At 32.6% G+C, this 17,668-nt stretch overlaps 3 protein-coding genes across 3 annotated transcripts; all 3 read left to right on the top strand.

Moving 5' to 3' along the window:
* Positions 1–1,552: 1,552 nt before the first annotated feature.
* On the top strand, positions 1,553–9,112 carry LOC141684309 (serine/threonine-protein kinase STY46-like). Its single transcript, XM_074489224.1, has 16 exons — positions 1,553–2,025; positions 2,569–2,683; positions 3,389–3,462; positions 3,573–3,692; positions 3,785–3,839; positions 4,598–4,708; positions 5,026–5,076; positions 5,958–6,133; positions 6,210–6,317; positions 6,692–6,765; positions 6,870–7,045; positions 7,291–7,386; positions 7,874–7,954; positions 8,038–8,091; positions 8,233–8,367; positions 8,835–9,112. The coding sequence occupies exons 1-16, from the start codon at positions 1,832–1,834 to the stop codon at positions 8,904–8,906; spliced, it is 1,692 nt and encodes a 563-aa protein (XP_074345325.1). The 5' UTR covers positions 1,553–1,831; the 3' UTR covers positions 8,907–9,112.
* A 1,866-nt stretch (positions 9,113–10,978) lies between these two features.
* Positions 10,979–15,257, top strand: LOC141683140 (mechanosensitive ion channel protein 8-like). Its single transcript, XM_074487835.1, has 5 exons — positions 10,979–12,702; positions 13,107–13,230; positions 13,372–13,665; positions 13,806–14,008; positions 14,292–15,257. The coding sequence occupies exons 1-5, from the start codon at positions 11,078–11,080 to the stop codon at positions 14,566–14,568; spliced, it is 2,523 nt and encodes an 840-aa protein (XP_074343936.1). The 5' UTR covers positions 10,979–11,077; the 3' UTR covers positions 14,569–15,257.
* Positions 15,258–15,679: 422 nt separating this feature from the next.
* Positions 15,680–17,363, top strand: LOC141687324 (CENP-B homolog protein 2-like). Its single transcript, XM_074492560.1, has one exon. The coding sequence runs from the start codon at positions 15,680–15,682 to the stop codon at positions 17,246–17,248; it is 1,569 nt and encodes a 522-aa protein (XP_074348661.1). The 3' UTR covers positions 17,249–17,363.
* The last annotated feature ends 305 nt before the right edge of the window (positions 17,364–17,668 follow it).

The following is a 17,668-nucleotide window of genomic DNA, read 5'->3' on the forward strand; positions in this document are numbered from 1 at the left end:
CTAATTTAAATTTTATTTATTTAATTTCTATAACTATCTTTAATATAACAAATAATTTAATTATTATACAGATATTATAGATATACATATCTATACTATCAAAAGTTAATTTATCAAAAATATAATTCGACTAGTTAAAATAAAATCATATCTATTATTTATTCGGGTTAACAAAATTATCATATTGAATAGGGCTTAAAAAATTAAAATCAAACTAAAAATAATTAGTTGAATTTTGTAGTTGTAATTAGTCTCAGGTTAAAATACAACAATGTAAACTATTGATTCAGGATAAAATGAAGTTAATTTCAGACTAAGCATAATTCATAATTCATGTATTATTGATCCAAACTAAAATTTAGCTTTTAAATAAAATATAATCATTTTTTGTAAAAGTACGCGAAAATTTTAAAAAATCTATATCGTTCAATAAGTATCATTGTTTTTTTCAAATATCTCTTATTAAAAAAAATTATGAACATATACGAGAATTAATATATTTATCATGAAAGCATATCATTTAAAAATTTTAAATGAGCAAATTTAAGATTTCAATCACATTAATTTTTTTTAAAAGTTATATAATATTAAAAAAGATCTGTGTATCGCACCTAATAAGTAAATATAGATAATTTGATGATAGTTTGCTCAACCATAAAAAACGCTAGAATTTATTAAATAAATAAAAAAATTGATCTTATGTCATCAAATATTAGATATCTAAATACTCTATTAGAAGCCCAGTGTTTTAAATAATTTATATTGATTAAAATTTAGATATCTAAATATCTAAATTTTAATCAATATAAATTATATATCTTATTTTATAAATTAAATAAAATTATATAAAAAATAATTATAAAGTATTAAGAACACAATGCTTCTAAACTAGTATAGAATAATGTATATGTATTATGTTGCCTAGATAAATTTTTTATTAAATACTAGACATAACTAATTTTGATATATATATATATATGTTGTTGACCAAATTTTAACTTAAGATTGTTATATAAAATAATTTTATAAAATTTAATATTTTTAATTTGATAAAGATCTAAATTAAATGATAATAAAAAGTTAGGTGCGAAGCAAATACAAATTATATCTCATCTATTTATTACAGTTTAATATAGATATAGATTTAACTCAACAATACTATTATTATTTAAATTTAATAAGGGTTGACTCAGTTTGTTAAAAGATTGGTCACATGTTCAAATAACTTAAAAAATTAAAATTTAAACTAGATAAAAAATAAAGAAAACATAATATTTGTATTTGTTCGGAATGGAATGGAATCAACAATAACCAGCAAATGATGAGCACATGGGATGGGGCTTATGCAGCGAACAGAAACAGGCTTGTGAACTGTAATGAAATATATAGAACTTAAAAAAATACAGTAATTATTAAATAATAATGCTATATTACTACTGATTACAGGCTTAGGGACACAATTAAGAATATAATACTATTGTACCAGTAAAACGAGTAGTAGTAATTGTTAAAAAAGAAAAGACGAGCAATTTAAAAAGAAATCTTGTAGCTAGGGAAACGGTGAGTGTGTGTATAATAACTGGTGGTGGAGTACATAGTACATACACACACACATAGTTGTAGTTGTGTCGTGTGTATGTAATTTGTATGTATAATGCAAATCTATAGTATAGATATTAATAGGGTCAGATTAATATGTGCTTTGTTTAGTGCCTCCCCTCAATCCCTCTGCATATCCTTTCCATTTATGTACACAACATAACATCTTCTTTTTAATCTCTTTATATTATTTATTAGAGGGAGGGAGAGAGAGAGATTGAGAGAGAGGGGGATGGTGATGGAAGACAACGAGAGTTGTAGTAGCAGAGTGGTGGAATCAATGGGTGTGAATAGTAGACAAGAAAGATTGAAACTTGAAGTTTATAATGAGGTTCTTTGGAGGCTTAAAGATTCTAATCATTTTGAAGCTAAACATTCTGATTTTGATGATCAGCTTTGGGCTCACTTTAATAGACTCCCCACTAGGTCCTCTTTCTCTTTCTTGCCTACCCCCTTTTTCATTTTTACTCTATTCCCCCATCTTATTTTATACTTACAAATACTACCATGCTTCATGTTGTTTGTATTTAATGTGTTTTGTTATTGTGTATTTGTGTGTTGTTGTGTTTGTTTTGATTAGGGTCTTTCTTGCTTTTATGTTGTAAATATTGGAATTTTTTATGGTTTTGGGTTGATGGTGTTGTGATTGGAATAGTACTCTATAGTACTATGATTACAAGCCATGATATTTTATGAACAAGTGGTTTTGTTTAAATTGGGTAATTGATAGAGTATCGTTGAGGTTCGGGTTGTTAGATGCATTGTATGAATTGTTTTTGTGTTTCTTGAATTTTTTTAGAGTGAGGTATTAAGTTTGTTTATTCATTGTTTTACATTAATTGTTTCTTCTTGCCCTGATTATGGTGTCACCTCCTATTATTATTTTGTTTACTTTGATTTTGAGCCTAATTGTTGATGCTATCTGTTGAAATTTTGACCATGTTAAGGATATGATATTTGGGTATGAAGGTACGCGTTGGATGTGAATGTGGAAAGGGCGGAAGATGTTCTCACACATAAAAAGTTACTTCTTGGAGCCCATGATCCTGCTAATAGACCTGTGTTTGATGTTCGTCTGGTGCAGGTGAGTTGATTTTGAAATAATTTTAGAATTCACACTTTGATCCCATGGGTTTAGCGAACATTAGTTATGTGATATATCCAATAATATTGGCGGTTAGTGCACTATTAATTATCAAAAACTTTGGCACATTTCCAATCATAGTCATTCATGTTTATTTATCACAAGTTTGTAAATTTATGTTTTGGTAACGACTACCAGGTATATACCTGCGTAGTAAAGAAGACTTTACTTTGTAATTTTCTTTATCAATCGACAAATTTGATTTAATTATATATATATATATGTGTGTGTGTGTGTATGTGTGTGTGTATGAGTGAGCATGATTGCTTTAATGACTAAACAATGAAAATACGCCATTTTGTTCCATAACTGTTAGTTGACATCAAATTGTAGCTACTCAAAGTTCATTCCATGACGATGCGACATTTGGTTCCTTAAGTGTAAGTTAACATCAAACTGTAGCTAATCAGAGTTTCAAGGACATCAAATTTAAGTTGACTGAAAGTTCCTACATGTTAATGTTCTTTATGATATACTTGTAGTGATACATTTTGTTAAAATTTTAACGTTCGGACTAAAATGATCCAGTTGATATGTGATTTACTATGGTCCATGTTTCTAGTACAACATCCAGTTTTAAGCTCTACTGGCTTATTTTATATTTTGTATGTGTTCCGTTGACATAGCAGTGTTGCTCTTCTGCAGGTGTCTCCTCCTTCAAATGTACATATGGATGACTCTATTGATTCAAGCTCTCCAAGAAAGGAAGTTGTCCAAAGGTTTGAATTTTTGGTGAACCAGTATGATATATGATTTTTTATTTTGGCTTTCTTGCAGTTTTTTAATTGATATTTGACGAGGCTGCTGATATACTATCTTGTCCATACAGCATTCACCCACCTCCTGCATTTGGTTCTTCTCCTAATCTTGATTCCCTTGTAATTGAAACTAAAAATACCCATGTTCAAGACGGGGATAGTGCAACAAATACATCTGCAAAAATTTCCAGGTATATGATTGTCATTTTCACTTCAGATTATGCCACAGTCATTTCCAGGCTATTCAATCAAGTGCTTTCCTTCTGTGATGCTAATAATATAGGCCAATGCATGAAATCACCTTCTCGGCAGATGACAAGCCAAAACTTCTTAGTCAGGTAATTTCTTTATTAATGCACGAGTTATATCTTCAAATAATTATCAAGAGTCTTTAACGTTTTATAGGTAAAACTAATTCAAATAAGGATTTTATACTGTCGTTCTATATGATAATTATTTGTCTTTTTAGTTAATATTAGAGTAAGCATAGAGCTTGAGTAATTAATAATTGAAAAGCTCCTACTATTTTGGTGTACACTCCAGCCCTTTGATGCGTAAAAATGTGAGAGTTCATTTTAAAATATTGCATGTATGATCTTAAAGTTAAGCTGACAATTGATTGTATAAACCACAAAAGGCTTTGTAATTACTAATTAAACAGTTTTTAATGGAAAATCCATGCTTAAAACTTCATCAGGGATTTTGTCTTGCACTTTCAGAATTCAGTCTTATATTATAACAGTACCTAAGGCTACATGTTTGGATATCCAAGTGTCTCCAGTTGATAGTATGCTAACCTAGGACATTTTACCTAAGTTACCGCGATCCCAACTTCAAGGAAATTTTGTACATGATTGACTGATACAACTGTAAAGGGACATATGTAGTTAGTGCTCAAGTTATGGACTATACTAGTGGAAGGGCAGAATAAGACTTTGTTTGGAAATGTAAAATAATTGAATGTGTCAAATCTTGCACCCCACCTTAAATGTTGGGAAAATAATATGTATTATTTTATGTATTAATATGCGGTGCTATCATTAATTTTGCAAGTTAGTTCCAAAACTTGACAGTTATCTTCGATACATACTTTCAGTTGACTTCTTTATTGGCCGAGATTGGGCTAAACATCCAAGAGGCACATGCTTTTTCCACAGTAGATGGTTACTCTTTAGATGTTTTTGTTGTTGATGGTTGGCCGTTTGAGGTAAATCTACTTATCCTTTAATTACGTAGATCAACTTGAATGCTTATATCTGCTTAATTGTTCTGAAGAAATACATGCCCTTTAATTACGTAGATCAACTTGAATGCTTATATTTTGTCTAAGTGTTTGTACTGTGTAGTGTGTACTCTTCTTTGTACATAGTGGTCTGATGTGTTGCACATGGCATAACTTTTTTTATTAATCTTCACCTATTGTTAGACTATATCCTTTGGGTTTTAGCCTACTAGCCTTTTCTACTTACCCTGCATTACTTTTTATAGAATCTGACTGCATACTCTCATTCTGTCTTTTAATAGGAAACTGAGCAACTCAGAACTACTTTAGCAAAAGAAGTTCTAAAGATTAAGGTATTTCTTTTCGTACTCTTTCTCAACTGCATCTGTATAATTCTGCTCTCAGGTTAGTCAAATCATTAAAAAATGCTAATCCAATTGCTTATTTAATTGTGCTTGTCTATCAAAACATTTTGTCCACAATAAGATGGTTATTTTTGTGACATTCTTTATAGTTTCGGTACAGTTGAAACTTGAAGCTATGGGTGCTTGCTGTTTGAGATTCCTGGAACATGTCAACAAAAATAACATGGCTGAACAGCCCCTTCCTTTTTTTTCAGGGACGGAAGGGGTGCTTAATCTTAAAATTAAGTTAATTAATTTGATATTTCAGTGCAATCCATATTTGTGTCCAAGGACACTGGAATCTGAATTGGCAACAATTATGTAATTAGAGATTATCTTGGTCTGAAGCATGGAACCTACACAACTAGTATTCGGTCGAAATTTCTTTTAAAAGGAGTTAAAGCTTAAGTGGTTAATCCTCGTATTTACGAACTTTCGGTTGTAGCCCTTGTGGACACCCTCGAGTTTCCTAGGTATCTGTAAATAATATCTTTGAGATGTAGTGGTTGCGGAAACTATTGGGTAGCATGAGCAAAATCTAAGTTTGTGTACCTGCTTTTGTGATTTGCTGACATCCCAAACTCCCAAACTAACCTGTCGGGGAGTGGGAGGGAGGGAGAGAGAGAGAGAGAGAGAGAGAGAGAGAGCTAGCTGATTTCGCAAAACATGCCGCACTACAGAAGTCGGCTTTTAGAAGTTCAATTAAATTTATATTTTAGAATAGCTTATAAACCTGGTATATGAAAGGTGCATTTCACATTTCCCCTATATGACAATTGTTATTATATATAAAATTTTTAGTTGATCAAGGCGCTTGAATTGCTTTGCAGAACCGGTCGTGGCCAAATCAACTTCCACCGGACCCTCTTGATGTAAATGAGCATAGTCCCATCAAATGTGAAAGTGAACACTTGACAATACCTAGCGATGGAACTGATGTCTGGGAAATCGATCCCCAACAATTGAAATTTGAGGGAAAAGTTGCTTCGGGGTCATACGGTGATCTGTATGTATGATATTCATTGCTTATTCTCTTACTCCCTATATTATTTTATGACCACCATCAATTTTAATTCATTCAGATACAAAGGTACATACCGTAGTCAAGAAGTGGCTATCAAAGTCCTTAAGGTTGAACGTGTAAATGCTGAGATGCAGCGAGAGTTTGCCCAAGAGGTGTATATAATGAGGTCTGTCAAATGTCTCTCCAAATATAAATTGCATTGATATTTATTAAGGACATGGAGAAAGGGTTTGTCAAAAGTTAAGGGTTTGAGGTTCATCGTGCATTTCAATATTGTCATGACTCGGGTTTAATAATATTGAACTTTTTCCTATTATTGTCATATTACACTAGTTATTGGCAATTTAATTTTAGGAATATGTAATCAAGTCCAAAAAATTTATGATCTACTGCATGAGTGTCCATAGAAGAGAATATACACAAGCTTGTAAAACTGCTATGATTAGACAAAAGAGGTCTTGTTATTCTATATCTTGTATCGGAATGAAGTATTTTGTTTATAGATTGCTCTAATTGACTGCTTCTGGTCAACGATTGCAGGAAAGTTCGTCACAAGAATGTGGTGCAATTCATAGGTGCATGTACCAAACCTCCAAGTTTGTGCATTGTAACAGGTAGATTGTATAGAGGAAAATTATTCGTACAAGTTCTCCTTTTCTTAATTATATCCTAATTATTTCAGCTTATTCTATGTTACAATTTATGTGTTCGCCTTCAGAATATATGAGTGGTGGAAGTGTTTATGACTATCTGCACAAACACAAGGGTACTTTCAAGCTTCCATCTTTGCTTAAAGTGGCAATTGATATATCAAAAGGAATGAACTACTTGCACCAGAACAATATAATTCATAGAGACTTAAAAGCGGCTAATCTTTTATTGGATGAGAATGAAGTAAGTTAGAGCCTCTTGCACTAGCCTGCGAATTAATACCATTTTTCTATTTTATGTTTTGAGACATAAATTGCATATTGGGCTTAGTTTCTCTTCTTTACCTTGTATTTTTTCGTGGTGCAATTTCTTCTATATGGTTTCTGAAATTCAGACTGGCACCATACAGATATGTGCGTTAGCAGTTGTTAGTCACACTTCATAGAGCCTCTAGTTTTTTTGTACTAATCCCATCTCATGTCTTCTAGGTTGTTAAAGTAGCTGATTTTGGTGTTGCTAGAGTTAAAGCACAGTCTGGAGTTATGACTGCAGAAACTGGAACATATAGGTGGATGGCGCCAGAGGTTTGCCTACTACTTCATAGTTTTAGAGTAAATTTGGTTGCTTGTCTATATATCCTTCCAATTTCAGTCTCCAACTCTTCAGTTCAGTGTAGCTTAAAAAAAATGAAGTTAAAAGAAATCTATAAACATAATACGTGAACCAGCCAGTTATATCGAGCTCATGTCAGTTTTAAACTGAATATGACTGCTACTCCGATCGGCAGAAAAGTAATCTTGAATTTTATCATTCCATTTACAACTATGGCTTGGTAACTTGCATTAGAAGAGTCACTCATTTTTCAGGAACTATTATGTAGTGTGCTATTCAGCCCTAGGGGTGCAGTAAAAAATGACATATTGATATCTGTTGTAAGAAGTACTGTGTATTTGTCAGCTAATTGGGTGCTTTACTACCCTTGCCATCTCCATTTTCTTGCCAGATCTTTGATTATAACAGCTAGTTGCTAGTAATTTTATGGCAGTTCACTATATTTCATTTCTGTTAAAGGTTATCGAACACAAGCCCTACGATCACAAGGCTGATATTTTCAGTTTCGCAATTGTATTGTGGGAGTTGTTAACAGGGAAGGTAAAATTTTATACATCGAGGATTTGTTTTTCATCTCACACAAAGCATCGGTTATTTTACCTTAATTTTATCGGATTTTACAGATTCCATATGAGTACTTAACACCCCTACAAGCAGCTGTGGGAGTAGTCCAAAAGGTAAAGTATATGTCTGTAGTTCTAGTCCTTCAATAGTTGATAACAGAAATACTAAATTACTAATCGTACACCACCATTATGATTTGAGGCACTACATTTTGCTCTGAAGATTTAACACGTGTTTAATTCGCATGCTTTCAGGGACTACGGCCAACCATTCCCAAGAACACTCTTCCAAAAATTTCTGAGCTGCTTGAAAGATGCTGGCAGCAAGACCCAACACTACGACCTGACTTTACCGAAATAATTGCAATCTTACAGCAGATCGCCAAGGAGGTAGCATCTTGTTTTCCTTTACACAGCACGCACCGAGACAAACAAAAGAAAAAGGAAAAAGGGCAGAATGTTTCTAAGTTTGTATCATGCTTTTACTAGTGATATTATACCTTTTGTTGGTCCTACGTGTTTGTAGAAATATGGGTTTTAAAATGAGAAAATTACATCTAGTATTAAAATGTTTTGTTTCTTCTACATGCTGGCATTTTGTGGGTGCTTTTTTTTTTAAATATAATTTTTGATATAAAAGATTTTTTAGCGTGGGGTGGGGAAGTAGGATTTGTATTCATGACTTTCTGGGAGGGGGCCTTTGCGACTAGCATACGGGATGGGGAAGAAAAAATTTGTTACATTACCTTTGGGGAGGGGATCCTTGGACCAGTCTATCCCCAATTCCTCCAAGCTGGCTTTTTGGCTCATAGATTAACATATAGTGATGTAAATGACACCTGAAGTATTTGGGACAGGTAGGAGATGACGGAGATGATCGTCGCAAAAGTGGTGGATTTCTTTCTGTCCTCAGACGTGGTCATCACTAAATGGTGTCAAAGAAAAGGCCATATAATTTTCATGTATGGTCTTGTAATGTACAGCTTTATTGTTCTTAATCAGCTTTCAAGCCAAGCTTGTTAAATTTGTTTTATAAGAAGATTCACCCAAATTCTTCCTATTAATATTAGGAAATCTTATCTAAACATTAAGTTTATGGTCTTTAATGAACTATGTTAATGAAATGTTTGTGAGATATGGCATGATAATAAAAATGTGTTATAGTATAAATGGAATCTGGAAATGAATGATAAATTTAAATAGGGGGTTTGAAGAATCTTAAATTTGGGAAAAGTGAAGTGATTCGAAAATGGGTGAGAGACTCCCTGTCATGTAGTATATTCCCAGAGAATGGATGGGATAATCGCGGCGGCTTTGTCATAAGATGGATAACAAAGGAGATTGAGATTCTGTTGTGTATACATTGTGATAGGCTCCAGAGATTCTGTTGTATATACATTGTGATAGGCTCCATTACTATTTGCTATTTGCCCTGCAGGGAATAAGAAAACTTGTTTTCTAACATTTTGACTCTTTGATATACATCTTTTTACTTTAGGATAGCTGAAATTAATATTTTTAAAATAAACAATTATACAATCAAAAGAAAATTTTAAAAATTGTATAAAAAGTCAAAGTGTCAAATGAACACTTGAAGATGCGGACAAACAACATTCAAAGCCTCAAATAATAGGACTAACCAATAAAGGTGTGTCTACAAATCTTTAACAAAGATTACAAATCTTTATAAATAAAGATTGTAAATAAAGTTACATTTAGAATTGGCCAATCTTTTATTCTTGGTGAATTTGTATATTTTGATTCGAATAAATATCTAAAAACAACTTTAATTTTTCAAGCAAAAAATAAAAACTTTAGTTACCAACTTGTTTGTAGTTTTCGTGTTAGTTATCTATAATAAATTTTATAATCTCGTTTTCTAGAACATTTCATTTGTTCTTAAAGTTTGATTTAGGCCACATTTTATTCAATGTAATCCAGTGTGTAATTGACACTTCCTTGTAATTTCTTAAAATCCCATATTTGATTGTGTAATTTTTAGATTTGGCCAACTCAAAATTTTATACTACTTTTAGTTCCTACAAATCAGTGTAACCTATTTTTTTGAATTACTTAGGTGTTAGCATATTCATAATTTTTATATATGGTATCATATATCAATAACCCAAACTCTTATTTTATAAAATAAATAAAAATTTGTAAATTTAGATTAAGTGTTAAAATAAATTAATTTCAATTTAAAATTTATTCATCTTATCATATTATATATATGTAAGTATAAATTTAAACTATTTTTAGTTTTAATTTAACATTATATAATTTTTATATTAATAATTTCATTATATATCTTTATTTGTCTTTAGATTATTATATATATGTATATTATTTACTATCTTATTTTAAGATTAATTGCTACATAAAAATTCATATTTTTTTATTTTACTATTTATTATTTATAATTAAATTGATTTGTCATTCAACAAGTAAATTACTTTTCTTATTTTAGATAATAATAATCAATAATATAACTTTAGACAATAAATCAGATTAAAAGATAAAATCACGTATTTACAAACCAAACTAGGCTTCACCGTAACTAATTAGTATATTGTAACTAGGTTTTATAGAATTTAAGTTACCAACTAACTATGAAACCACTTAAGTAGTATTATTGATTCGGTTTTTCTGCCATGTAGCACAATAAACACAAACTTTCTTTTAATTTAATTGACCAACACTTCTTAATAATGATGGACCCCTGCATTTATAACAATTCCACCACTCAAAACACTCTAAATTTTATAAATTTCAGTGCTTAGCATGTACACATGGGTACACACAAACCACCATTATTAATTACCTGAGTAAATAAAATAAAAATCTACAGTATTAATTAATTGTGTGAAATAGTGATGGACACTGTAGTACTAATTCAGTAGTCTAAGTTAAAAGCTCGGGAGGCAAATTCGCCATTAGTGCCATGTGTACTGTTTCCCAGCTACACATATTTTATTTTACGCATGTAAAATGTAACTAATCTACGACTAGAGTGTTAGTGAGAGTGTTGAAAGATCAAGCAGTTAAATTATCATTCTGCATTCCATGTACGTTGATTTAAACACACTTATTAGTTCTTTCGATGAACTTGTCGTCTTCGTTTAACAAATCATTGAGATCCCACGGATCATTTAAATGTTCTGGTGATTTCTCTGATGTAACAAACGAACAACCACCTATTCTCTCCACTCACCAGAGAGAGGTCATCCTCAAAATCGGCGACAATGCTACTGACAACAACATTGATGTCAGTGGAATTGTCTTGAAAGAGAGCAACAGCTTTCGATTCTGTACGAGTTCTGTGGAGGATCACGGTGAGATTTCGTTAGATGTTAATTCGGAGGCTAGAAAGTTACAACTTCTTCACAGTTGTTCTGAACCTCCTAAATGTGAAGCTGAGGTCAAAGAATCTAAAGTATCTTTTAAAACTCAAATCGAGGTTTCATCTTCAGATGATGATCTGGATCCCGATGATGACTACATGTCTGGTCAGCAGCGCCTGAGGAGACGAGTATCCAATGTATCTTACAGGAATAGTGCCAGCAATAAAGGGTTAAAGTGTAGGAGTATATTAAAGGGAAAGTCTAGGCTCGCTGACCCGCCTGTATCCAAAAGGAGATCCAGTCAGGGAAATAATTCAGGTCGAGGCAAGTCAGGCGAGGTTGAGAAAGCATCAGATAAAGATGATGACGAGACTTCTAATGATGATGATGTTCCACTTCATCTTAAGAAACTGAACTTTAATACAGTGACATTGTTAGAATGTATTAGTCTAGTCTTAATTGTCACATTTTTGTTATGTACTCTAGGGATTTCAAAGTGGAAGAGAAAAGAGCTTCACGGACTAAAAATTTGGAAATGGGAAGTTCTGTCACTTGTGTTGATTTGTGGTAGATTGGTTTCTGACTGGGTGGTTAGGTTTGTTGTGTTGTGCATTGAAAGGAACTTCATGTTGCGAAAACGTGTTGTGTATTTTGTTTATGCGTTAAGGAAATCTGTTCAGAACTGTGTGTGGTTAAGTTTGGTTTTGGTAGCTTGGAATGAATTGTTTGACATGAAGGTTTTAGTTTCCGGTAACAGATTCGTGTGGTTTGTAGACAAGTTTCTGTGGTGTATGTTGGCATTCACATTGATATGGCTAGTGAAAACCTTAATAATTAAGGTTCTTGCTTCATCTTTTCATGTGCAAACGTTCTTTGATCGTATTCAAGATACACTGTTTAATCAATATGTTATTGAGATGTTATCTGGGCCGCCTATTGCTGAGATTCACGAGAAAATAGAGGAAGAAGGGAAATTAATGGTTGAGATCTCAAAGTTCGAGGATGCAGAGGTGGTTCTGCCTCCGGAACTCAGGGAAGCTGCTTTCCGAACTATAGCGTGTGGGGACAAAGTAAAACAAAGATCAGGTATTACTCCTAATAAGAAAGATGACGTAGAAGTTATCAATAAGAAACAAGAAGAGGACATGATGCTTTTTTCTCAATTGCATAAGCTGAATCGTAAGAACGTTTCTGCTTGGAATATGAAAAGGTTAATAAAATTAGTTCGTTATGGAGCTCTTACTACTCTTGACGAGCATTTACAGGGCCTATCTACTAGAGGCCAAGACCCTTCTACTAAGGAGATTAGTAGTGAACACGAGGCTAAAGTTGCAGCCAGGAAGATATTTCTAAACGTAGTAGCTAGAAGGAGGTCCAAGTCTAAGTAAGTAGTTTACCTTTCTTGTTTCCTTCTTTCTGTTTGCCGTTTAGAATTGCACACTTCTCCTGTTTCTAGCTAGAGAGAGCAGCTGCATATGATGTGTTTGTTTAGATGAGTTTAAGATTTAATGAAATGTTGCATATTTTGCAAGACTAGAACATGAGATTTTCTTTTTTTCCTCAAAATCAAGAGTTCTTTCTTCTTACACCCGTCAAGATTTTCTGCATGAGATTAATATGAATTCCAAGTTGTTAACATAGTTTGGGTCTAAACTAGGAATTCCAAGATCTTAGATTAATATGATCATTGAGTGTTTCCTTGCAATTTAAGAAACAGAGTTTGTTACTACTGCCTACTAATAGGCCTGGGCTGCTGATGCTAAATTTTGTAATCCCGGTCTATAACAGATACATACATATGCAAGACTTGTTACGTTTTCTTGGAGACCAAGAGGCTGAGAGGGCCATGGAGACCATAGAAGGAATTCCTGGATCTTATAAAATTAGCAAAAAAGACCTCAGGAATTGGGTGGTAAGAATTTGAGATTTTACTAAATTTTATATGATAGCAGGATGCATTTATCTTATCAACAGTCGTCAAACTTATACTCTAATATTACAACTCCTACTAATTAAACTGGTTTCATTATTTGCCACCTTTTGATTCTTGTAGGTGAATGCTTTCAGGGAACGTAAAGCACTTGCATTTTCACTAAATGATACAAAAACTGCAGTCAACAAGCTGCATACTATGGTGAATGTATTGGTTGGCATCGTTATTGGGATTATTAGCCTCATAATACTAGGAGTCACGTCGCGCCAATTTCTAGTAACTGTAAGCTCTCAACTCGTGGTGGTGACATTTATATTTGGAAACACATGCAAGACAATCTTCGAAGCTCTCATCTTCTTATTTGTGATGCACCCATTTGATGTTGGTGATCGTTGTGAAATTGAAGGAGTTCAGGTAACAAGAAAACGAATTCTCAACTTATGCTGTTATTCTTACTCCCTTTGTATGTTAGTTACCATGCTAAAAAGAAAGTTGTTGTATAAATTATCCATCAAGAAAGCTATTTTGATCCTAGCTAATTGTACATTTTTCAGATGGTTGTGGAAGAAATGAACATTCTGACTACAGTCTTCCTGAGATACGACAGCCAGAAAATCATCTATCCAAATAGCACTCTTTCAACAGTGCCTATTCATAACTTATATCGTAGTCCTGATATGGATGACTCCATTGATTTTTGGTTTCATATTGCTACTCCTTCAGAAAAGATCAATGTGGTGAAACAGAGAATAATAAGGTTAGTTTGATCATGTTGAAATTTCCTTAAGCTTTATGATTCTTTGTATCATCAAATACGTAATCATACATTTCTTTTATCTTCCTTGGTAATACTGGTAATGATTCTAGGATAAGTGCATGATTCCATATTTTCATACAAATGAATGATCACAAAAACACATGACAGAGTCGGATTTCATGATAAATAGATCCTGGGGTGAAGCCCTTTCTACTACAAAATTATAACCATGTCAAATATTTCAGGGAATTAATTTGTTTTTTTGTCTGCATTTGCTCTGCAGTTATATTGACAACAAGAAGGATCACTGGTATTCAAATCCTATAATTGTAATGAGGGACATCGTAGACTTGCACAAGATTCAGATGTCATTGTGGCCAACACATAAAATGAATCACCAGAATGCTGTAGAAAGGTACAAAAGGAGAGGCCTTTTGGTGGAACAGATTGTTAAAATTGTCAAAGAAATGGACATTGAGCATCTATTGTACCCCATTGACATCAACATTCGCAACATGCCCACTGCAAACTCTACTCCAACAAATTTGGCTTTATCTTGATGATGATGATGAAATCATCTCCTGAATGGCGACTTTGCTAGATTTGTGAGACCAAGGAAAGATCAGGAGAGAATGACAAACATTTCAATTTCATGACACAAATTCTGATTTGCTTTGCCACATGCCAACGTGTATGCGGATCTTCTGAAAACGAGCAGCAAAACTAGAACCGATTTTAAAGCGGCTGGTGGCCCTAAATGTCATAAGGGGGTTAAAAATGACCCTAAATTTCACTTCAAAACGGTATATCGTGTACCGTTTATGCAAATCACCTAAAACGGAATTTCGTGTAACGTTTTGTCATTTTAAATTTTTTTTTATGCGTAAAACGGAAGATAAAGTGCCGTTTTGGTACAAAACGCTATATGATGTACCGTTTTGAGCCAAAACGCTACTTCAACCTCCGTTTTGCACATTATAAAAAAATTAAAAAATAAAAATAAAGTACACTAAGTTCCGTTTTCCATTAAAAATACAAAACGGAAGACGAAATACTGTTATGAAGTGACATTTTGGGTCATTATTTTCAAAAGCGACATTTTGGACCATTTAACCCTAAAAAGTGACATTTTGGTCCATTTAGCGCTGAATTGTTTAAGTTTATCTCTACTGTTTTGGAAATGCAGCAATGTCTCTCATGAGAATTCTGCATATTACAGTAAAACCTCTATAAATTAATATAGTTGGGACCGAAGAATTCTATTAATTTAGAGAGGTATTAATTAATCGATAAATTAATAATTATTAATTTATAGAGAATTTTCGGTAGCAAACAAAATTAACTTTTGATTAAATTTTTATTCACATAAATTTAAATAAAATGAATTGTACAATTTATATTTTATACTTAATTCAATTAATTCAATGTATATGAATTTAGAAAGTCAATGTAATGTACAATATATTAGATTCAAAGTCCATGTAGTGTATAAGTTAAATTCATTGTATTTTACATAGAAAATATTCAATGTATATTAGGAAAATTCAAAGTACATGAATTAATTTAATTCATTGTATTTTACATAGAAAGTATTCAATATATGTGTAGTCATAAAATATATTATATATACTGTATATACTAGATTGGGGGAAAAATTATACAAACAAAACAATGGCTTCTCATCTAAAAGGTGTCACAAAATCAACAATGACGGATGAAGCAAGAAAAACATTATGTGAATATAAAAGAGAAAATTCATCATGCACTCAAAAAGATCTCCAGTTGTGGCTCGAGAATAAGTTTCATCTAAAAGTTAGTCAAGGTACAATATCAAATACACTGAAAAGGTCAGCAGACTATCTTGCAGCTAATTACTTGGAGAAAAGAAAAGATATTAAGCGACATAAACCAGCAAAATATCCAGATATGGAGAAGGTTCTCTATGAATGGTTTCTCCAGTACCAAGATCGTGTTAATATGACAGGAGAGCTAATTTTAGAGAAGGCAAAAGAGACCATGAAAATTTTATACCCTCAACAAGATCAGGAGCACACTTTTTCTCAAGGTTGGCTTGAGAAATTCAAGTTAAGACATGGTATTAAGTCATTTCGTCGCTTTGGAGAAAGTGGTTCTGTTGATGTACAGGAAATGGAGAAGAAACTGGAGTCCATAAGGGAAAAAATAAACCAGTTCTCTATGAAAGATGTTTTTAACATGGACGAAACTGGTTTGTTTTACAGGTTACAAGCTGATCACTCTCTTGCTACGAAACAACTTGAAGGAAGAAAACAAGACAAAGAAAGGCTCACGGTTGTTATATGTTGCAATGAAGATGGCTCTGAAAAAATTCCTTTATGGATTATTGGAAAGTATGCAAAGCCACGGTGCTTCAAGAATGTTAACATGGGCAGCTTGAATTGTCATTATCGTGCAAACAAAAGAGCTTGGATGACTAGTGTACTTTTTGATGAATACATTCGTTGGTTTGATAGCCAAATGCAAGGCAGAAAAATTTTGTTTGTGGTAGATAACTGTCCAGCACATCCAAAAAATATTGAAGGACTACAAAATGTTGAGTTGTACTTCTTGCCACCTAACATGACATCAAAAATCCAACCTTGTGATGCAGGAATTATAAGAGCTTTCAAGATGCACTATCGCAGGAGATTTTATCGTGGGTTATTAGAAGGTTATGAGTTGGGACAATCTGATCCAGGAAAGATTAATGTTTTGGATGCTATCAATTATGCAGTCGCGACGTGGACGACAAATGTAAAACAAGAGTCAATAGCAAAGTGCTTTCAACATTGCAAAATTCGTTCCATAGATGAAGTTTCGAGCAATTTAAATGAACATACAACTCCGGAAGAATACATTCATGAACTTGAGGTGATGATTAAGGATCTAGGTTATCGTAATAAAATGGATGTTAATAACTTCTTAGATTATCCGGGTGAAAATGAATCATGTTCCGAGGTCCAGAGTATAGAAGAGATTGCAAACACCATCCTTGAAAATAGTGTTGAAGATGATCTTGAAGACGATACAACACCGTTGGAGCCGGTTACACGTAAAGAAGCACTCAAGGCATCAAAAATGCTTAATAACTTTTTGATGCAACATGAAAGCACCACACCCGAGCTTTTGGATGCAATAAGGAAGATTAGGGATGAGCTTCATGTTGATTTAAATTATATGAAAAAGCAAACTACAATTGAATCATATTTTACAAAGATGTAATAGCTATATTTTTATGAATATAAGGGAATTATTAATTTATAGTTTTATTGGGACCATATTTTTATACAGGGTTTTCAAAAAAATTATTATCTTATTATCTTATCGAAATTGATCATTTTTTGAACTGGCCCAAGTCAGGACCGGACAAAATTATTAATTTAGAGAGATTATTAATTAATCGAGTATTAATTTACAGAGGTTTTACTGTACTTTGAAATTAACGAATTGAAAGTTTGATCTTCGCTCTTTATTACACTTTCTTTTTCTAAAATTCAGAAATCGGTATTATTGGGTAAATGTAACTTTCGGTGATTAATTGGATAATCGGTGAGTAACCGGAAGCGGTTTAATTATTTAGACACCAATATAATTTAATTTGACTTTTATTAAGTTTTTATAAGATTTATAAAAATAATATCA

Source organism: Apium graveolens, chromosome 9, assembly GCF_009905375.1.
Source record: "Apium graveolens cultivar Ventura chromosome 9, ASM990537v1, whole genome shotgun sequence".
NCBI classification, from domain to species: domain Eukaryota; kingdom Viridiplantae; phylum Streptophyta; class Magnoliopsida; order Apiales; family Apiaceae; genus Apium; species Apium graveolens.

Bases quoted from the DNA above. Each gene is read 5' to 3' on its own strand.
- LOC141684309 (XM_074489224.1), top strand. From the start codon at position 1,832: ATGGTGATGGAAGACAACGAGAGTTGTAGTAGCAGAGTGGTGGAATCA. The intron at 3,463-3,572 runs GTTTGAATTTTT...TTGTCCATACAG, and splicing joins AGAAAGGAAGTTGTCCAAAG to CATTCACCCACCTCCTGCAT. The intron at 6,134-6,209 runs GTATGTATGATA...TAATTCATTCAG, and splicing joins TCGGGGTCATACGGTGATCT to ATACAAAGGTACATACCGTA.
- LOC141687324 (XM_074492560.1), top strand. From the start codon at position 15,680: ATGGCTTCTCATCTAAAAGGTGTCACAAAATCAACAATGACGGATGAA.
- LOC141683140 (XM_074487835.1), top strand. From the start codon at position 11,078: ATGAACTTGTCGTCTTCGTTTAACAAATCATTGAGATCCCACGGATCA. The intron at 13,231-13,371 runs GTAAGAATTTGA...TGATTCTTGTAG, and splicing joins AAGACCTCAGGAATTGGGTG to GTGAATGCTTTCAGGGAACG. The intron at 14,009-14,291 runs GTTAGTTTGATC...TTTGCTCTGCAG, and splicing joins GTGAAACAGAGAATAATAAG to TTATATTGACAACAAGAAGG.